At 38.9% G+C, this 23,007-nt stretch overlaps 1 protein-coding gene and 1 pseudogene across 5 annotated transcripts in view; one reads left to right on the top strand and one right to left on the bottom strand.

The window, feature by feature from the left end:
• Positions 1–23,007, bottom strand: part of SBF2 (SET binding factor 2) — a 469,751-nt gene that overhangs the window by 188,520 nt on the left and 258,224 nt on the right. For 4 of the 5 annotated variants that reach the window (XM_060303511.1, XM_030831355.2, XM_060303512.1 and 1 more), the window contains exons 9-13: positions 17,165–17,278; positions 14,046–14,123; positions 5,918–6,031; positions 5,257–5,385; positions 2,090–2,188 (exon numbers count right to left, since the gene is read on the bottom strand). In XM_060303511.1, the coding sequence (XP_060159494.1) occupies positions 2,090–2,188; positions 5,257–5,385; positions 5,918–6,031; positions 14,046–14,123; positions 17,165–17,278 (534 nt within the window). The remainder of the gene's footprint in view (positions 1–2,089; positions 2,189–5,256; positions 5,386–5,917; positions 6,032–14,045; positions 14,124–17,164; positions 17,279–23,007) is intronic. The other variant, XM_060303513.1, reaches the window with a different exon arrangement.
• On the top strand, positions 17,423–19,145 carry LOC115839624 (solute carrier family 35 member E1 pseudogene; annotated as a pseudogene).

Raw genomic sequence — 23,007 nt, 5'->3', positions numbered from 1 at the left:
AGAGTACATTTGAAGGGCGATTTCCATATCTTAACTAGTAATACATCCCTCACGATGATCACTTTAAAAGTGCTATTCTATAGGATGGGGGCTGTTTGTGTTTTACAATCACCCTTAAGAACATATAATTACTAGATATTTATTTTATTGCAGTTTTCAGTTTTGTTTTGGCTTAGTGTAAGCTACGTATCATTAAATTTAAGTTACAGATTACATTTAAGCTATCATTATATTTCAGTTACTTTGTTTTTGCATCACAATGGCTTGGCACACTCCCTTACATACACTGCATATTCTGTCCTGTGACAGAGACAAACCTGGGTCACAACCCCAGCTCTGGTCACTTACTGGCTATACAATTTTGCAGTTCTGGAACAGTCTTGTAAAAATGCAAGAAATAGATATTCAGTTATTAAAGGGATCAGTCCCAGAGTCTCAAACACTGATTCCCATTTGATGTTTTGCTATTCTTTGAAATCCATAAATAAATCACTCCTAGTAGGCCAGGAAAAAACCTTTCTAATCTTCAATTTCCTCACATATCAACACCTGCCCTATGTACCTCACAGGGCCATTTTCAAGTCAAATGAGAAAATACATTAAAGAGCTTTATAAAGAAAAAAGTATAAAGTCAGCCTTTGGAAGTACCACTATTTTTCCAATTGGAGATGAGCCAGCCTAATGGAGTGAAAGAAGATAGTCTTAGGAACTGGATAGAGGAAAATTCCTGAATTTAAAATCTGGATTCAATCACTTAATAACCATATGATCCTGAGCCAATTATTCCCAGTAAAATGGGGATAATGACACCTATTTTACATCGTTATAAGGATTAGAGATGATGTATGTAAAGTGCTTAATTCCATGCCTGGCACGTTGTGCTAAACACTCAATATTTATTATTATTACAATACGTCAACAGAATTTTCTCATGTGATCACGCTACACGTTAGTTCTATACAGCCATCATATTGACAATAAATGGCAAAGACCAGCACAGAACACAAGTTTTCCTTCTGACAGAATTCTTTTTTAAGTTTCAGCATACTAATCAAGAAACAGATTTATTATATTGGACACAGTTATAAATGTGGAATTTAGGATATCAGTCCAAGGGATAAATTTTAAAATAACTTCAGGAATAAAATTCATAAATAACTGAATAATATGAAACAAAGAAACACAGTTTAGTATTCATGTTTTTATCCAATTGGTTCTCAGATTTCGAATGGATGTGACAAAGCACTGACTAATGATCCAACATCCAAAAAGGTCCACCTATTCAAATAATGAAGTTATACAATACCAGTATACTGACCCAAAATCTTTCTTAACTGTATTTCCTTTAAAATGCATCTTCCCTCAACTTTCCCCTGGAAAACCATACTTCCCACTTACTTCCCTTTACTTAGTAAAAAGATTCAACTCTGAAAAGCTTCACACGCAGGAGATATCATTAGCCACAATCCACTTTTCTGTGTGCATCTTAGGTTTTCTTCTTTCCCGGTATCCAAATGCATATTTTACCACATTCCAGTCTTTTTAACTTATTGTATTTCTTCTCTCAGGGAATATTTTCACCCTTGAGTTTCTGTAGTCACCTGACAGTTTTCTTTCTTTCTTTCTTTCGCTTTTCACTCCCTATGTGTTCAAAACAATACAACTCAAAGTTTTTCCTGATACAGTGGACAATCACTGTACAAAGCTAGAGCAGAGTAAATTGGTCAATTCTGTCTGACGCAGTTCTGGTTTCCAATGAGTCTAATCTTTACATCTCAAAAATGTTCAATACACTCTTAAGAAGACAGAGACCTAAATGAAAATCACAATGAAGGCAAATGACAAACTGGAAAATTGTGACTAATATGTTTTTGTAATAGAGCAATTGACAGGAAAATCACTTTGAAAAGTGAGGTCTATTTTGATGCCCAGTACCAACTGTAATATCTTGTAACTCATAGTCCCAAAGGTTTTAAATCAGAACAAAAGAGATAATCACTAGGAATACAAAGCTTTTTAATTTTTCAAACAAAATACTTTATTAATACTTTTAAAATTAATGGCTGTCTAAATAAATACACTTACTTACATTTTTGAATAGTTGCTCAGCAAGTTCTCTGACATGCTTTATCATCTTCACTGGGTTATTTTCTTCAACTTTAATTCGCTCTACTTCAAAAGCTACCAACTTGGAAAAAGAATCAAATGGTAAAACATCAACTCCCAAATATGCTGAATATAGAAAACTGTGTGACAATTTCACACAATTTGCAAACCAGAAAGCATCCAAAATGTATACTATTATTAAAACAAATTGTTTTAGATTTTTACTGTGTTTTGCCTCTATTTTACAGTTACAGAGTCAGTCAAGCCCTTGCATGTTCTGGTGGTCTCTCTCTGCTGATTTAGGGTCTTGGAAAAAGTCATTTCTGGAACTCAGATTCTTCTCTCATTCTCCAGGCCTCACTCAGAGAATTCTCTCAGAGAATTTCAGATGGTCAGAAAGTCTTCAAACATTTCCCTAACTCACAAAATATGAACCAAATGTTCAAGTTGGGTCACTCTAGTCCTAGCATGCTAACAGCATGATTTGAAACAAGTCACTAAAACTCCTGAGCTTCAGTTTCTTCATCTCTAAAATAAGATGGAAGAACAAGATGACCTTTAGGTTCCTTCTAGTTCTCAAATTTTATAAACTCTGATCCATTTCCTAACCAACTAACTTACTGGGAGAACTGTGCTAGTGTGTACACTTGAAGTAGAGCAAAGAGTACTGACAGGAAAAAATGAGGTATAGGGAGGAGGTAAACAGATGGATTTTTTTTTAAGGGTATAATGTAGGAATTCTCATGCAAGGAACTAATAGATTCACTGGAGCAGACATATAAAACTATGACTCCACCTCTTCTAGGCCAGGATTCAGAAGGATTGCCAAAGAAAGTCAAACGTTTCTTTCCTTCTAGCAGGTCTATTTGATGGGAGTGTGGGGACAAGACAACACACAGTGCAAGCTGTCACTCCAAGCTCCATAAGCCTTGTGTGTGGTAGGCTGCCCTTGGCTAAATGAAAACAAGGATCCCTTTCCCAGGAGCAAGTGTAATTTTCCTAAAAGCACATTCCCCTGCAAACCAGTTAAATGGCCAAAGAGGGTAGAAGAAGAAATTACTTAGGTCTGGTGTCCTATTTTTTTTAAGCCCTTGACTGAAGTAAACATACAAATAACTGGTTTTCAAGTAACATCATCAATAAGACATCAAAAATCATCACTGTAGACAGAACACAGAACTGGATGAACACTAAGGGGAGACCCAATAGGAATCTCACACAGAGTCCTTGCCTTATCATTGTTTCCAAACTGAAGAATCAATCTATCCATCCATCCATCTATCTATCTATCTATCTATGTATCTATCCCTTAAGTATATAAATGAACATAATAAAAGACAAGTTGCCATATAAAGTTAGAGACATAAAATAAAGGCTAATGCAGACTAGTGGCTCTCAGAGTCCTCTACTCTGGGAAAGTCTGGAGGAGGTGGTGAGATATGAGAAGAGTATCGAAAATGGACTGAAAAGGAGAAAGAGAGCACTTCAGACAAGGGAAGCAGTTACAAATACAGTCAGAGGCTGTGGCAAGCCGGCAAGCAAGTTTTCTGGAAGTAATCAATCTGGGTTATTAGTTGTGATGAAGATGCTAGAGAGAGCTACTAAAGGAATTTGGATAGAAAGCAAAGGGTACATAAACCAATGTTACTATTTAGAATGCTTCAGAGACTAATAAAGCATAGGCGCTAGAAAGGACCCTGGGGAGCACCTAATTCATCCACATAAAACATTATGTATCAATTACTTAGTTCAAGATCTAAAGGCTGGTATATGTTAGTATTAGATAATCAATGATCAATCATATTAGAGAATCAGAGATCAACAGTGATCAGAAAAAATTGTCCACCTCAGGGCAATCTCTCCTAGATCTTCACATGCTTTGTGTTATTATTAAGTAAAGCATTTGGTGCAGATCTCCATACTCAGAACTAAAACATATGCCTTTTCTTTCATTCTTACCTTACTTAACTATCTTTACAGAGAATAAAAGACCCTTCTCTGAACCAAGCATCTTTAAAACCTTGATTCCTAACTTCTCTATATAAAATAAGACCACCAGAAGCATAATATGATCACTATTACTATTCTTCACTACCTTGGGTGCCAGGAGTGTTTTTCTTTTATAGACTTCTAAGAACTTTTACATTTAACTTTTACATTTATTGGTTCCAATATAATGTTCTTCCAGAAACTGAAATGGGAGTAAGAGTCATTGTTCTATCCACCAGAATGGGCTGCTATGAACATAGTTAAATGATAAATGGAAAGATGCATTACAATAAGAAAATTCACAACTAGCAAAAAATAGGATCCTTATTGTGAGTTGCATCTGCCCTAACTTTTCCTTTATATGGCCAATTCCTTGAAGATAGAGACTAAATCTGTCTTAAATATACTTAGTATCTCCTAAGGGAGCTAGACAAATGCTGATTATTGATTAGTAAGAATGGCTTAGCTAAACGCAAAGAAGGTGCTAATTCTTACTTGAAATCTGCTATATTTTCCAAGGATTAGTACTTAAGAAAATACCCTTATTTGTGGTTCTATCTTTTACCGAGGAACTGAAATTGTATCTTCCCTACTTTATTTTCCAAGCTTTGATTAAAATAAAGATAACAGTTAAAAAAAAAAAAAGAATGGCTTAGCTAAACTATGGCTCTAAGACACTGATAGATTAAATGTAACTGCAGTCTGAAATAAACTATTTATACATTGAACTTAGATCTTTCTCTCTATAAAACTGATAAGTCCTATCTATACAATCACTGTGAATTTTTCAAAAAGATTTTAATCAAATATTTAAAATTCAGTTGTTCAAGGGAATTCCCTGGTAGTCCAGTGGTTAGGACTCCACGCTTCCACTGCCGGGGATACAGGTTCCATCCCTGGTCAGAGAACTAAGATCCCGCAAGCTGCACAGCGGGGCCAAAAAAAAAACTCAGTTGTTCAAGATTTTTATGTATTTCTGAGACATCCAATAATTATATTTTTTTCTAATTTTTCTAATCCACATTATAAACATCAAGATCTGATATGCATAATAATAAATATTTTTTATTTTGATTAACTGTTTAAAACACTACTTCTCTACTTTTATCTACTAGTCTAATTTTGTGTGTAAATAATGCATTCATTTGATAAGAACTATACCTCATCAAAAAGATCACAGGATCTATAGGGAGGACCTCTTTCTGAAACAAAACCTGCAAATGCCATTCCATTGAGAACTTTTGTGAGGAAATCATTCTCAATCAAACCACGCTGTCCCAAGAAAGCTGTCTGTAAAGAAAGAAAATGTGAAATGAATAAGTTATCACTTAGTAATGGATGAATGATCAAAACATAAATATAATAGAAAGATCAAAGCCTGAATAAATGTCTTCATGCATAAATGTGTTGTTAAAAAATACATTCCTCTCTAAAAGGGTTTTGATACCTGAAATACTACATGTATTGAAAAGAATAAAAATGAATCTGTCTGTAAAGCATGAGGGGAAATCAGAAATAACCTCAATTTTAAAAGAAAAATCAACTTAAAGTTACCATACTATAAAGGAAAATATGTCAGCTCCACAGTACTATTAAAGATTATCGTACACCTGACACTAACACAACACTGTAAATCAACTACGTTCCAATAAAAATATAGAAAAGAAGAAAAATATTATCACCTAACCACAAAAAGCAGAGATTTTAAATAATCACATTTGATAAATTAAGGTCAAAATACATGGCTAGAAAAAGATAACCAAGTTGTTTTATTAAATAGAGTCTACATTTTGGATACATACAATATGGTATTATATCTTACCTTGTGAAAATGTATTACTGGTTCTGTATGAATTCTTATGAGTTGTAAGCATGATCTATATCCTTGGAAAAGCTGTGCAAATAATCTAAGAAAAACTGCACGCACTTCTTTATCCTGAAAATATAAGAAGAAATATGTTAGATAATTAAATTGCTTAAAAAAACAAACGAAAAATCACAAAGTCGAAAAGTTGGAAAGAACCTGAGAGATTATTTAATAAATCTGTCTGTGTTTCCTACACAGAAGACTCATTTGTGGCAGCATTAAGTGATGGACATCTAGTCTGTCCCACTGTTGGAGAGTAGAGGCCATTAAATAGTTCTGTTAAAAGCTGAACCAAACAAAACTTGCCTCTAGTACATCCAATTTTCCTCTCAGAAAAAAACATAAATCACAGGGTCTCCCCTTTCACCATGTTAGAGAAGGGCATATTTCCCAAGTCATTTGATTTTTATATCCATCAAATGAATTACAGTCACAAATACAAAAGAAAACACTCAAGACCGTATCTTAAAGGCTTATGAAACTGTTCCAAAGTTTATCCAATTTATAAAAATCTATTCTTATATTAATAATGTATAACAAAAATCTGTTTTGATAATTCAGATTTTTTAAAAATCATAGTTTTAGAACTCTAAGGAAACTTACAGATTTATTTAGTCAACCTCTTATTTAATTGACAAAGAAACAGTTAAAAATGCTTCATAATTTGTCAAAGGTGTGCAGCTCTATAATGCTCCTTACTGACCACAAAGCTCATCTCTAAGAAATGCAATGATCAAAATTAAAAAAGGGTCTCTGTTATATATTCACTCTTTTATGGCTTCCATTTGGAGCTACATTCATCCACTCACTCCTTAAACTTAATTCTCTCCTGTAACCAACAATCTCTGTTTCCATTTTTTGTAAGCTTCCCTTTTTTATCCTTGCCTGACCCTTTTGTTTTGTTTTTTTTGTTTTTTGTTTTTTGTTTTTTTAAACATCTTTATTGGAGCATAATTGCTTTACAATGGTATGTTAGTTTCAGCTTCACAACAAAATGAATCAGTTATATATATACATATGTTCCCATATCTCTTCCCGCTTGCATCACCCTCCCTCCCACCCTCCCTATCCCACCCCTCCAGGCGGTCACACAGCACCGAGCTGATCTCCCTGTGCTATGCGGCTGCTTCCCACTAGCTATCTACCTTACGTTTGGTAGTGTATACATGTCCATGCCTCTTTATTGCTTTGTCACCGTTTACCCTTCCCCCTCCCAATAGCCTCAAGTCCATTCTCTAGTAAGTCTGTGTCTTTATTCCTGTTTCACCCCTAGGTTTTTCATGACATTTTTTTTTCCTTAAATTCCATATATATGTGTTAGCATACGGTATTTGTCTCTCTCTTTCTGACTTACTTCACTCTGTATGACAGACTCTAGGTCTATCCACCTCATTACAAATAGCTCAATTTCGTCTCTTTTTATGGCTGAGTAATATTCCATTGTATATATGTGCCACATCTTCTTTATCCATTCATCCGATGATGGACACTTAGGTTGTTTCCATCTCTGGGCTATTGTAAATAGAGCTGCAATGAACATTTTGGTACATGACTCTTTTTGAATTATGGTTTTCTCAGGGTATATGCCCAGTAGTGGGATTGCTGGGTCATATGGTAGTTCTATTTGTAGCTTTTTAAGGAACCTCCATACTGTTCTCCACAGTGGCTGTATCAATTTACATTCCCACCAACAGTGTAAGAGGGTTCCCTTTTCTCCACACCCTCTCCAGCATTTATTGTTTCTAGATTTTTTGATGATGGCCATTCTGACTGGTGTGAGATGATATCTCATTGTAGTTTTGATTTGCATTTCTCTAATGATTAGTGATGTTGAGCATTCTTTCATGTGTTTGTTGGCACTCTGTATATCTTCTTTGGAGAAATGTCTATTTAGGTCTTCTGCCCATTTTTGGATTGGGTTGTTTGTTCTTTTGTTATTAAGCTGCATGAGCTGCTTATAAATTTTGGAGATTAATCCTTTGTCAGTTGCTTCATTTGCAAATATTTTCTCCCATTCTGAGGGTTGTCTTTTGGTCTTCTTTATGGTTTCCTTTGCTGCACAAAAGCTTTTAAGTTTCATTAGGTCCCATTTGTTTACTTTTGTTTTTATTTCCATTTCTCTAGGAGGTGGGTCAAAAAGGATCTTGCTGTGATTTATGTCATAGAGTGTTCTGCCTATGTTTTCCTGTAAGAGTTTGATAGTTTCTGGCCTTACATTTAGGTCTTTAATCCATTTTGAGCTTATTTTTGTGTATGGTGTTAGGGAGTGATCTAATCTCATACTTTTACATGTAGCTGTCCAGTTTTCCCAGCACCACTTATTGAATAGGCTGTCCTTTCTCCACTGTACATTTCTGCCTCCTTTGTCAAAGATAAGGTGACCATATGTGCGTGGGTTTATCTCTGGGCTTTCTATCCTGTTCCATTGATCTATATTTCTGTTTTTGTGCCAGTACCATACTGTCTTGATTACTGTAGCTTTGTAGTATAGTCTGAAGTCAGGGAGTCTGATTCCTCCAGCTCCATTTTTCGTTCTCAAGATTGCTTTGGCTATTCGGGGTCTTTTGTGTTTCCATACAAATTGTGAGATTTTTTGTTCTAGTTCTGTGAAAAATGCCAGTGGTAGTTTCATAGGGATTGCATTGAATCTGTAGATTGCTTTGGGTAGTAGAGTCATTTTCACAATGTTGATTCTTCCAATCCAAGAACATGGTATATCTCTCCATCTATTTGTATCATTTTTAATTTCTTTCATCAGTGTCTTATAATTTTCTGCATACAGGTCTTTTGTCTCCTTAGGTAGGTTTATTCCTAGGTATTTTATTCTTTTTGTTGCAATGGTAAATGGGAGTGTTTTCTTGATTTCACTTTCAGATTTTTCATCCTTAGTGTATAGGAATGCCAGAGATTTCTGTGCATTAATTTTGTATCCTGCTACTTTACCAAATTCATTGATTAGCTCTAGTAGTTTTCTGGTAGCATCTTTAGGGTTCTGTATGTATAGTATCATGTCATCTGCAAACAGTGACAGCTTTACTTCTTCTTTTCCGATTTGGATTCCTTTTATTTCCTTTTCTTCTCTGATTGCTGTGGCTAAAACTTCCAAAACTATGTTGAATAAGAGTGGTGAGAGTGGGCAACCTTGTCTTGTTCCTGATCTTAGTGGAAATGCTTTCAGTTTTTCACCATTGAGGACGATGTTGGCTGTGGGTTTGTCATATATGGCCTTTATTATGTTGAGGAAAGTTCCCTCTATGCCTACTTTCTGCAGGGTTTTTATCATAAATTGGTGTTGAATTTTGTCAAAAGCTTTCTCTGCATCTATTGAGATGATCATATGGTTTTTCTCCTTCAATTTGTTAATATGGTGTATCACGTTGATTGATTTGCGTATATTGAAGAATTCTTGCATTCCTGGAATAAACCCCACTTGATCATGGTGTATGATCCGTTTAATGTGCTGTTGGATTCTGTTTGCTAGTATTTTGTTGAGGATCTTTGCATCTATGTTCATCAGTGATATTGGCCTGTAGTTTTCTTTCTTTGTGACATCCTTGTCTGGTTTTGGTATCAGGGTGATGGTGGCCTCGTAGAATGAGTTGGGGAGTGTTCCTCCCTCTGCTATATTTTGGAAGAGTCTGAGAAGGATAGGTGATAGCTCTTCTCTAAATGTTTGATAGAATTCGCCTGTGAAGCCATCTGGTCCTGGGCTTTTGCTTGTTGGAAGATTTTTAATCACAGTTTCAATTTCAGTGCTTGTGATTGGTCTGTTCATATTTTCTATTTCTTCCTGATTCAGTCTTGGCAGGTTGTGCCTTTCTAAGAATTTGTTCATTTCTTCCAGGTTGTCCATTTTATTGGCATAGAGTTGCTTGTAGTAATCTCTCATGATCTTTTGTATTTCTGCAGTGTCAGTCGTTACTTCTCCTTTTTCATTTCTAATTCTATTGATTTGAGTCTTCTCCCTTTTTTTCTTGATGAGTCTGGCTAATGGTTTATCAATTTTGTTTATCCTTTCAAAGAACCAGCTTTTAGTTTTATTGATCTTTGCTATCGTTTCCTTCATTTCGTTTTCATTTATTTCTGATCTGATTTTTATGATTTCTTTCCTCCTGCTAACTTTGGGGTTTTTTTGTTCTTCTTTCTCTAATTGCTTTAGGTGCAAGGTTAGGTTGTTTATTCGAGATGTTTCCTGTTTCTTAAGGTAAGATTGTATTGCTATAAACTTCCCTCTTAGAACTGCTTTTGCTGCATCCCATAGGTTTTGAGTCGTCGTGTCTCCATTGTCATTTGTTTCTAGGTATTTTTTGATTTCCCCTTTGATTTCCTCAGTGATCACTTCGTTATTAAGTAGTGTATTGTTTAGCCTCCATGTGTTTGTATTTTTTACAGATCTTCTCCTGTGATTGATACCGAGTCTCATAGCGTTGTGGTCGGAAAAGATACTTGATACAATTTCAATTTTCTTAAATTTACCAAGGCTTGATTTGTGACCCAAGATATGATCTATCCTGGAGAATGTTCCATGAGCACTTGAGAAAAATGTGTATTCTGATGTTTTTGGATGGAATGTCCTATAAATATCAATTAACTCCATCTCGTTTAATGTATCATTTAAAGCTTGTGTTTCCTTATTTATTTTCATTTTGGATGATCTGTCCATTGGTGAAAGTGGGGTGTTAAAGTCCCCTACTATGAATGTGTTACTGTCGATTTCCCCTTTTATGGTTGTCAGTATTTGCCTTATGTATTGAGGTGCACCTATGTTGGGTGCATAAATATTTACAATTGTTATATCTTCCTCTTGGATCGATCCCTTGATCATTATGTAGTGTCCTTCTTTGTCTCTTCTAATAGTCTTTGTTTTAAAGTCTATTTTGTCTGATATGAGAATTGCTACTCCAGCTTTCTTTTGGTTTCCATTTGCATGAAATACCTTTTTCCATCCCCTTACTTTCAGTCTGTATGTGTCTCTAGGTCTGAAGTGGGTCTCTTGTAGACAGCAAATATATGGGTCTTGTTTTTGTATCCATTCAGCCAATCTGTGTCTTTTGGTGGGAGCATTTAGTCCATTTACATTTAAGGTAATTATTGATATGTGTGTTCCCATTCCCATTTTCTTAATTGTTTTGGGTTCGTTATTGTAGGTCTTTTCCTTCTCTTGTGTTTCTTGCCTAGAGAAGTTCCTTTAGCAGTTGTTGTAGAGCTGGTTTGGTGGTGCTGAACTCTCTCAGCTTTTGCTTGTCTCTAAAGGTTTTAATTTCTCCATCAAATCTGAATGAGATCCTTGCTGGGTAGAGTAATCTTGGTTGCAGGTTTTTCTCCTTCAACACTTTCAATATGTCCTGCCACTCCCTTCTGGCTTGCAGAGTTTCTGCTGAAAGATCAGCTGTTAACCTTATGGGGATTCCCTTGTGTGTTATTTGTTGTTTTTCCCTTGCTGCTTTTAATATGTTTTCTTTGTATTTAATTTTTGACAGTTTGATTAATATGTGTCTTGGCGTATTTCTCCTTGGATTTATCCTGTATGGGACTCTCTGTGCTTCCTGGACTTGATTAACTATTTCCTTTCCCATATTAGGGAAGTTTTCAACTATAATCTCTTCAAATATTTTCTCAGTCCCTTTCTTTTTCTCTTCTTCTTCTGGAACCCCTATAATTCGAATGTTGGTGCGTTTAATGTTGTCCCAGAGGTCTCTGAGACTGTCCTCAGTTCTTCTCATTCTTTTTTCTTTATTCTGCTCTGCAGTAGTTATTTGCACTATTTTATCTTCCAGGTCACTTATCCGTTCTTCTGCCTCAGTTATTCTGCTATTGATCCCATCTAGAGTACTTTTAATTTCATTTATTGTGTTGTTCATCGTTGCTTGTTTCATCTTTAGTTCTTCTAGGTCCTTGTTAACTGATTCTTGCATTTTGTCCATTCTATTGTCCATTCTATCTCCAAGATTTCGGATCAACCTTACTATCATTATTCTGAATTCTTTTTCAGGTAGACTGCCTATTTCCTCTTCATTTGTTAGGTCTGATGGGTTTTTATCTTGCTCCTTCATCTGCGGTGTGTTTTTCTGTCTTTTCATTTTGCTTATCTTACTGTGTTTGGGGTCTCCTTTTTTGCAGGCTGAAGGTTCGTAGTTCCCGTTGTTTTTGGTGTCTGTCCCCAGTGGCTAAGGTTGGTTCAGTGGGTTGTGTAGGCTTCCTGGTGGAGGGTACTAGTGCCTGTGTTCTGGTGGATGAGGCTAGATCTTGTCTTTCTGGTGGGCAGGTCCACGTCTGGTGGTGTGTTTCAGGGTGTCTGTAGACTTATTATGATTTTGGGCCACCTCTCTGCTAATGGGTGGGGTTGTGTTCCTGTCTTGCTAGTTGTTTGGCATAGGATGTCCAGCACTGTAGCTTGCTGGTCGTTGAGTGAAGCTGGGTGCTGGCGTTGAGATGGAGATCTCTCGGAAATTTTTGCTGTTTGATATTATGTGCGGCTGGGAGGTCTCTTGCGGATCAGTGTCCTGAAGTTGGCTCTCCCACCTCAGAGGCACAGCACTGACTCCTGGCTGCAGCACCAAGAGCCTTTCATCCACAGGGCTCCTTAATTTGGGATGATTGGTTGTCTATTCAGGTATTCCACAGATGCAGGGTACATCAAGTTGATTGTGGAGCGTTAATCCGCTGCTTCTGAGGCTGCTGGGAGAGATTTCCCTTTCTCTTCTTTGTTCTCACAGCTCCCAGGGGCTCAGCTTTGGATTTAGCCCCGCCTGTGCGTGTAGGTCGCCGGAGGGCGTCTGTTCTTTGCTCAGACAGGACGGGGTTAAAGGAGCCGCTGATTCGGAGGCTCTGGCTCACTCAGGCCCGGGGGTAGGGAGGGGCACGGAGTGTGGGGCGGGCCTGCGGCGGCAGAGGCCGGCGAGACATTGCAGCCTGAGGCGCGCCTGTGCGTTCTCCCGGGGGAGTTGTCCCTGGATCCCGGGACCCTGGCAGTGGCGGGCTGCACAGGCTCCCCGGAAGGGCGTGTGGCTAGTGACCTGTGTTCGCACACAGGCCTCCCGGTGGCGGCAGCAGCGGCCCTAGCGTCTCATGTCTGTCTCTGGGCTCCGCACTTTTAGCCGCGGCTCGCGCCCGTCCCTGGAGCTCTCTCAAGCAGCGTTCTTAATCCCCTCTCCTCGTGCACCAGGAAACAAAGAGGGAAGTAAAAGTCTCTTGCCTCTTCCGCAGCTCCAGACTTCTCCCCGGACTCTCTCCCGGCCAGCCGCGGTGCACTAACGCCCTGCAGGCTGTGTTCACGCCGCCAACCTCAGTCCTCTCCCGGCGCTCCGACAAAAGCCGGAGCCTCAGCTCCCAGTCCCGCCCGCCCCGGCGGGCGAGCAGACAAGTCTCTCGGCTGGCGAGTTCCGGTCGGCCCGATCCTCTGCGCCGGAATCTGTCCGCTTTGCCCTCCGCACCCCTGTTGCTGTGCTCTCCTCCGCGGCTCCCAAGCTCCCCCACTCCGCCACCCCCAGTCTCCACCCGCGAAGGGGCTTCCTAGTGTGTGGACACTTTTCCTCCTTCACAGCTCTCTCCCGCTGGTGCAGGACCCGTCCCTATCCTTTTGTCTCTGTTTAGTTTTTTCTTTTGCCCTACCCAGGTACGTGGGGGGTTTCTTGCCTTTTGGGAGGTCTGAGGTCTTCTGCCAGCGTTCAGTAGATGCTCTGTAGGAGTTGTTCCACGCGTAGATGTATCTCTGGTGTATCTGTGGGGAGGAACGCGATCTCCGCGTCTTACTCTTCCGCCATCTTCTTGCCTGACCCTTTTGATTTGATGCTTGACACAGTTTTTCAGGCTCTAATCTATGTTCTGATTTTTTGTCCCATACTTACTCATGCCTCCTCAGAGCAACAGTCTTAGCTTACTCCCCCTCCCAGTCAGTGTACTGCCTGAGGCTTCTCCTTGAGCCGGTCACAAGGTCAGTCAGTGACAATTCTCCTAATTTCTAATTTGGCACACCTTTACTAGGCTGCCCATCTAACTCTCACTATACTCAGCTTCTTTGAAAAACATACAAAGAAAAGCAACTCTTTTTAAAAACATCAAATTTAAATATTAAACTTCTTACCAGCATTTTTGAGTGAGATAAAGCTGTTCGTGGAGGGGGAAAAGCATGATCTGCTACTTCCAAATCTGGGTGTAGAATCTAAAGCAAAGAAGCTTTGTTACATAAAAGATTGTAATATCAATAAAATCTATTATTTGATCTACCTGGGGCATTAAGATGAAAAAGTGTCAGTACATGAATTACAATATATTCCCTCCATGAAATACAATGAGTTAGCTGAGGCAGCTCTGTATGTACTATGTGAAAAGCAAGAAAAAATATTTAATTAAAAAACACGTTCTAGGGACTTCCCTGGTGGTCCAGTGGTTAAGAATCCGCATGTAAATGCAGGGGACACAGGTTTGAGCCCTGGTCCGGGAAGATCCCACATGCTGCGGAGCAACTAAGCCCATGTGCCACAACTACTGAGCCTGCACTCTAGAGCCTGTGAGCCACAACTACTGAGCCTGTGCGCCACAACTACTGAAGGCTGCGCGCCTAGAGCCTGCGCTCCACAACAAGAGAAGCCACTGCAATGAGAAGCCCGCGCACCGCAACAAAGAGTAGCCCCCGCTTGCTGCAACTAGAGAAAGCCAGCAGGCAGCAACGAAGACCCAATGCAGCCAAAAATAAATAAACAATTTTTAAAAACCCACGTTCTAGAAAAACACACATAGTGTGATTTCATTTATTTGAATATAAAACAAAATAAATCCTAAATCTATATATGTACATGCACTGATATATATATATAAATGAAAATGTAAAGTTCTGAAATACACACTAAACTGTAAAACAGTAGTCACTTCTGGAAACAGAATGGTCTAGGGCAGAGTTATTTGTCTATACAGTTGAAAATCTTAAGCATTTGTTCTTATGTTTCTTAGTGTAGTTAAAAATTAATTAGTTAATTAATTAAAATACTGAGGAGAAAGGAAATAAATTTATGAACCTCAAAGTCCAGAGGGGTAACAGTATAACATAATGTGACAAGTATTACAAATATATAAAATAGTAATATATGAATATAAAGTATAATTAATTCAACCTAGGGAAAGTTAAAAAAGAAGGTAACTAACATTTGTGTTAGGCTTTGAAGGAAAGCAGGTTGGGGAGCAGGTGGGAAAGAAAGGTCCATGCAGGACTTAAAAGAAAAAAATAACTTTGTATCATTATGTAGCAAATTTTTGTCTTTGCAGAATCATTTTCAAATACTCAGCGTTTCGTAACATACTTACAATAGACCAAAAGGCTCAAAACAACACTTATACACGACACCAAAATATCGATAATATTTACAATCCAATCACCAAATCATTACTACAGTATAATAACATCTTCATGTCTATAAATTATCCATGATTATTATACAGTTGGAGTACTGTGTAACCATTTGATTACAATTATTGACTGACCAAATGAAGCTCATATACTTGTGTGTCAAATCTCCCACACGGTCCATCAAATGTGATTTCTTTTTGGTCCTATTTTTCCAGTATACTATGCTCTCATGTACACTGTCGTACATAATCCACCAGTGCTTGAAAACTACATAAGTAGGCATACTCAGTTTTATCAGAAATGAATTTTACTCATTGATTAAACTTGGTGGCACAGGTGTTGCAGGTTAAGGTTTACCAATGTGCAGCAGAACCTCTACCAAGAGCCACTGATTTAAGAACTAAAATCTTAATCTTTGTTAATTTTGGTACCTAATTCCTGCATAATTAAAAATATCATTAAGTAATCATACATAAGATTTTAAAACTTATTTAATTTTCTAGAAACATAAAACTTTTTTCAATCACTCAAATACTACCTTCTCAGCTTTTGCTATATCCATATACGACTGATGCAATTATTTACCTAATATTTTTCTTTAAAATGTCTTTAAATTATCTTATCTCTTTAAATCTAGTATTTTCTTAGATGATACCATCTGTGAAGTCACAGGTTTTGTATGCTATTTTTAATAAACATTATAGTACATAATTATTAAAATAAAAAAAGTTGCCACATACCACCCCAAATCATCTCGATACTTCACTCTGGGAAACAGTCATTTGTCATCCTTTGTATAAAATATTCATCCTATTGATAAAGACTAGGAAACAGAGACCTAGAGATGTAATGTGATTTGCTCAAAATATCAAGTGGCAGGATGTAGACTGGAATTTAGTTCTCCTAAGTCCTAAACTAGTTGCTTTTTACTCTATCACACCTTGTATCCCAGATTACAAATTATATTAGGAAAAGTCAGTCTTCTCTAAATGTTCCCATTCCACAGAATCCACTATAACAACATAAGGACTAACAATTCTGAGAATAAATCCCTCCTGGTAATCCTAGACTTCTGAGTTCCTAAGTTCCTGTTTAAGGGGGAAAAAAAAAAAGATTTTAAACAGCTCAGACTGGAATACTATTCAAGAAGAATATGAAGGTCTTAGTTCTAGTAATGACTTGAAAGGGAATGCAAAATTTCTAAGTTTCAAATTTCTGATGATGGATAAATGGGCACCTAAAATGTTGTCAGTAAAATAAAATACTGTACTTTTAAAAATAAACAAAGGTTGACAAAAGAATTAAATTTGTTTCAATGAGAAACACCCAAGTCACGATATTTCTTAAAACTTCACTGTACAGAATGCTGGACATTTAATCTATCACTAGGTTACATCTTTTTTGTAGTAACTTGGAAACACTGACCGGTTGCTATCACATTGTTTTGCAAGAAGCACACCTACCAAAGAGAAATGAGATGTCAATAAAGAAGGCGAAGGAAAAGGAACAGGTGCTAGCTTCTAATGAGGGATGTTAGGAGATTCAGGGATTTCGAGGCATAGTCTGGTCTTGTTTTCACAGGTGTGTTTCCAATACCTAGCACAGTATTCAGTATATAGTAACTACTAAATAAGTATGCTGAGTGAAAAACTGAATGTAGAACAAATATTCAGTTAGGATTCAAAGTATATTCTTTAGATAATATCTAATAAATAATCTTATTCTAACTACTATATGAGAATATATTCATGTTTTAAGAAGATATCTTTTTTAAGTAATTACACTGTCAATAAATGATATCCAATTATCTTAGTTTAGATTTAAATCCAGAGAAAATTACTATAAAAAATATATCATACCAAAGAAAGAGCTGCTTGAGTCTGATGTAGAAGTGGTTCCGGAAGGGAAGAGAGGTGAATACATTCAGGAATTTTAATAGTGCCTCCATCCAAATCAGCTATGATTACATCTAACTGAAGAAGACAAAAAAAAAATTAATCTGTAATTAATAAAATGTATGTCTAGATTGGCTTCCCAGCTATATATATATCTCCCAGCTTCCTCTGAAATTAGGTATGGTGTGTGACTAAGTTTCTGCCAATGGAACATGAAAAGTGATGTGCACACTCCCAGGTACTCAAAACAGAGGGGATGTAAGGCCCTCCTATGGTCTCTTTCCCCTTCCCATAGCTGAAACTATGAACTGGCAGTAACCCAACCCTGAACATTGAGAAGATGACAATGCCTGAGTGGATTCTAGTGGAGGAACAAGAAGCAAAGAAGTTTGGACCTTGAATGCGTTCATGGAGCAAACTGGTCTGACATAATGGAACACTTCTATCTACAAACTGCTGCATAAGCGCTAAATAAAATTCCATTTTGTTTTAGCCATTGTATTTTGCATGCTTTATTACAGGAATTAAGCCATATCCTAAATAACACAGTAATCATTATAAGAGTTAACAAGCAAAGCAATTAGTGTACATCAAAATGGTACTGTTTAGGTAGTTAAGAAAGAAGCTGATTTTTAGCATTTTACAAGTCTGTTTTAAAATAACAGGTAGGGGCGCAGGGGGCCTGGGAGCCGCGGGGTCGGGGTGGCGGGGTGCGCGAGGGCGCCGGTGGCGGCGCTCGGCCTGCTGCGTTAAGCGCTGAGTGCGGGCGACAGCGTGGTCAACAAGGTGACCCAGAGCGCCTTCCCATTCCCCGTAACCCTGTCGCTGTGCCACATCCTGGCGCTGTGCACGGGTCTCCAGCCTCTGCTCCATGCCTGGCGTGTGCCCCTGGCGCCACTTTTCTTGTGCCCTGGGCCCCAACCGCATCAGCAGCCCAGCTGCCTGTGGCCGCCACGTTTCTAACGGCGTTACATGCTGCCGCTTGCCTTCGGCAAGTACTTCGTGTCAGTGTCCGCGCACGTCAGCACCTGGAAGGTGCCCATGTTCTACGCGTACACTGTCAAGGCCACCATGCCCATCTCGGTGGTCCTCCTGTCCTGGATCATCATGGAGAAACAGCACCAAGGTGTACCTGTCACTCATCCCCATCATCAGTGGCGTCCTGCTGGCCACAGTCACCAAGTTGTCCTTCGACATGTGGGGGCTTGTCAGCGCCCTTGCTGCCACACTATGCTTCTCGCTTCAGAATATTTTCTCCAAAAAGGTATTACGAGAGTCAAGGATCCACCATCTCCAGCTGCTGAGCAGCTTGGGCTGCCATGCTGTCTTTTACATGATCCCCACGTGGGTCCTTGGTGGACCTCTGAGCTTTCCTGGTCAGCAGCGACCTGACCTATGTGTCCCAGTGGCCTTGGATGCTTCTGCTCCTGGCTGTCAGCAGCTTCTGTAACTTTGCCCAGAACGTCATTGCCTTCAGCATCCTCAACTCCATCAGCCCTCTGAGCTACTCGGTTGCCAATGCCACCAAGAGAATCATGGTCATCACGGTGCCCCTGATCATGCTGCGAAACCCGGTCACCAGCACCAACGTCCTGGGCATGATGACAGCCATCCTGGGGGTCTTTCTGTGCAATAAGACCAAGTAAGATACGAATCAGCAAGCCCGGAAGCCCTCCCTGTCACGATGGGGGACCTGAGCAGTAAGGAGCATCATCGGAGCCCCCTAGAGAAGCCCCACAACAGCATCCTCTTCCCCCAGCACGGGGACTATCAGTACGGCCACAACAACATCTTGACAGATCACTTCTAGTACAGCCGGCAGAGCTACCCAAACTCATACATGTTGTACCATTATGACATGCAGAGTCTAGCAAGCAGGGCAGGATGTTCTGCCAGTCCTCCTCTCCACCCCCCAGAAGTACCAGAAACTTCTGACAACCAGTGAAAGTATAACCCAGCTGAGGGGGGGATTGGTTCCACTGCTTTAATTCCACTGCTCAGGTAGGCACAGGACTGGTGCAGGAGTGGAGCAGAGGAGTGCGAGGGTTATTGAAAACATCTCCAGCCACAAAGATGGACTCAGCTTTCTGGTCAGCCCCATGGCTGTGTGCAATTCTGGTAAACGTTCCCCAGTGCAAAATTACTGCAATTAGCATTGAATTCTTAGAACCTAATTCTCTGACCCATAAGTCAGACTTGGCATGTGCCCGGATCCAGAGGGAAGGATGGCCGCTGTCTCCTGGGCTCCTTCTTCCCTTGCTGGAGTAGGGCATCCCTCCTTTTGGAGCAGCAAGGAGGAGAGGACGCAGGGCTACGAGAAGGATCATGGGGAAATCATGTTCAGTGTTTCAAGCTCTATTTCTCTAATACTCATTTTGTGTTTTCTGATGAGCCTTCACCGCTTCTGTGCTGACTTAGTGGGATGTTTGGTGGGGAGATGTTGGTTTTATGAGGATCTTGCATTTTTCTAGGGCATATTTTGTAGTTGTCTGTGTTATGCCTCAGTCCCCCTTAGGGGATGCAGGATGCATGAGGACTGGCTTATGGTTGGAAAACCCTTTTGTTTTTAAGCATTTAAAAACAAGAAAAGTTGCTGGTGATGCCTATCTCAGCACATTTCTGCATTTAGTAGGAAGGAATGAAGTGTTTTGAAGCGCTCTTTTAGTGACCACAATCTCTGAAAGTGACATGAATCAAGAATGTCATCTCAATAGTTTGTGTCATAAATGAGAGCTCAGCACTCTGATTCCATTAGCTGTTCTTGTGGTGTTTACATGAGGATCTGAATCATGTCCCTGTGAAGGGGCAAGCACCAAGCTAGGACTTAGTTTGCCAAATCAGAGTCTGGTCAAGAAAAATATGTGGGTTTTGGTAGAATCACATCATTAGGAAGATTATGTGACCCCAGTGGGTAACCCATGTGCTGAGGTCCAGGTTGGGACACCTGGCATCACAAGAGACTGTGCCCTCGGAGGGGACCACTTGCTTGGCTGGTGGGGTCTTCGCTGATGGCTGCCTTCTTACTTCAGCCCTGTCCCCAGCCTCTTGAACAGGCACTTGGCTTGACCAGCAGATGGGATTTGGGGTCACCCTTTACCTTCTGGTATGTAAGACAGTTCTCTGTTCCAAGAGGAAGTACCTACTGTAGCTAAAGCTTGACTACCATTTGTTTTTGATAAATGGAATTTTGTATTTAGAGGTTACATCTTGTCAGCTTATGAATGGACAGCTCCTGGAGAGGTCACAGGGTCCCCCCTTCTGGCCTGTGAGTTTAGTACCACTGGCCTCAGGAGTCCCTGTTTTTCACTGGCTTGCTTTTCAATTACTTTGGCCCCAAGTTCTAAGACAATTCTGTGTAAAACAGGAAGGGGCCGTCCTGAAGGGTGTTATTTATGAAAAGAACGTGCTGTGTGCCTTCACCAGAGGCAGTAGAGTCTGCAGTTGAACCACAATAAATGGGGATAATTTTGCACGGCAAAAAAATAAATAAAATAACATGTAAAAATGTAATAGAGAAACTAGCCAAAATTGTTGAAGTTATTATGTTGATAATAGGATTAAAATTAATTCTAATTTATTAAATAAAAAATTAAGAAATTTACTTTTGTCAGCACTTGGTTTGTCTAACTTCCAGAGACAGTTTTTATTCAGTGGGAAAAAATTACCTACAAACCAGATGAGTGTGTTTCTAATTAGTACTAATGAGGTTTTACTTAATGATTACTGATTTACACAGATTTTTATATGGTGATATCAAAGTTAAATAGGAACTAGATATCAATATATAAGGTTAGAAAGAATGATTAATATATGAATAAGGGTCCTGTTTATAACTGTAATGTAGAATGGTGTTTTGTCAGTTTACATAACACCTATGATTTGATTACAATTGTAATTATGTAAAACTACCTACAGAGCTTACCTCTTTGCTGGCATTTAAAACTAAAACAAAATTAGAATTACAACTTTTCAGGATTTGTGGATCACAGATGTCATGTAGCCCAACCTTTCAGTGAAGCATTTTTCTTAAACTCCCTGAAAAGTGTCACGCAACCTGTTCCTTGCACTCTACTTACACTACCTGAGAGTACACTCTTCACATAAGGAAACCCAGTCTCATCATTGGGCAGCTCTATTTAGCTGAAAACTCTTATACTGAGGAGAAATTTGTTTCCATATCCACTATACCCACTGATTCTATTTCAGTCTCTAACCCTTTTTTCTATGACAGCTACTTAAATATTTATCTTTAGCTATCAAATAACATTAGGTTATTACCTGAGAAAATTTCCTTAGGGCCTCATAAAATAGTTTCCAAACTCTTGACATCCTAGAGGTCCTTCTCTGAAGCCCATTATTTTGTTACAGTCCCTCTTAAAGTGCAGTACAGAGAAATAAACCTGTTATTTCAGAACTGGCTGAATACAGAGCATTACTTTCTCTCTCTGGTATTTTATTCATATGGCATTGAGAACAGAATAATATGGTGGAGCTCATACTGAACTTGTATTCCACTAAAACTCTTCACTCTTTTGCAAATGCTTTTTGTATTTTAGTTATCGGCCAATCAGCATTAACACAGGCCTCATTTTGAAATACGAATAAATTAAAGCACTCATAACAAAAGTATAAATTAATGGATAATTTTATCTTCCTTTCTCATATATAGGATGAAGATTACAGAAAGATAAACTTAACATGCCAAAAGAGGGGAATTTTAAAACATTAATGAATTCATTTTATAAGTCTCCTGTACTTGCTATAAGGAAAAATTAATGTATTTAGATTTTTGAATGATGCTTTTCTTCCAGCCAATCTTTTCTACTGGTAATGCAACAGATTCGAAAATAGTAATTAGTTGAAATGTTACAGGACTCAAAAAAATATGATAAACCTCTGACCGCAATAACCGGCAATTTAAAGATGAATACTGGAGACCCTCAAGATGGTGGAGGAGAAAGATGTGGACATCATGTTCCTCCCCACAAATACATCAGAGATACCTGTGGAACAGCTCCTACAGAACAACTGCTAAACGCTGGCAGAAGACCTCAGACTTCTCAAAAGACATAAATATTTTTTTCCTTTTTCTCTTTTTGTGAGTGTGTATGTGTATGAGTCTTTGTGAGATTTTGTCTGTAGAGCTTTGCTTTTACCATTTGGCCTATGGTTCTGTCTCTCCGTATTTTCTTTTTTTTTGCATAGTTTTTAGCACTTGCTATCATTGGTGGATTTGTTTTTTGGTTTGGTTCTCTTCTTTCTTCCCTTCTTTTTTTTTATTCTTTTTATTACTTATTAATGTTTTTAAATATTTTTTTATTTTAATAACCTTTATTTTATTTCATTTTATTATTATTTTTCTTTCTTTCTTTTTTTCTCCCTTTCCTTCTGAGCCACGTGGCCGACGGGGTCTTGGTGCTCCAGCCGGGTGTCAGGCCGCTGACTCTGATGAGGGAGAGCCGAATTCAGGACATTGGTCCACCAGAGACCTCCCGGCTCCACGTAATATAAATGGTGAAAGCTCTCCCAGAGATCTCCATCTCAATGCTAAGACCCAGCTCCACTCAACAACCAGTAAGCTACAGTGCTGGACCCCCTATGCCAAGCAACTAGCAAGACAGGAACACAACCCCACCCATTAGCAGAGAGGCTGCCTAAAATCATAATAAGGTCACAAACACCCCAAAACACACCAGCAGATGTGGTCCTGCCCACCAGAAAGACAAGATCTGGCCTCATCCACCAGAACACAGGCACCAGTCCCCTCCATCATGAAGCCTACACACCCACTGAAAGAACCTTAGCCA

This window comes from Globicephala melas, chromosome 8, assembly GCF_963455315.2.
Source record: "Globicephala melas chromosome 8, mGloMel1.2, whole genome shotgun sequence".
Taxonomy (NCBI): domain Eukaryota; kingdom Metazoa; phylum Chordata; class Mammalia; order Artiodactyla; family Delphinidae; genus Globicephala; species Globicephala melas.
Note: the sequence above shows the minus strand (reverse complement) of the source record. Positions and strands in the feature narration are given on the sequence as shown.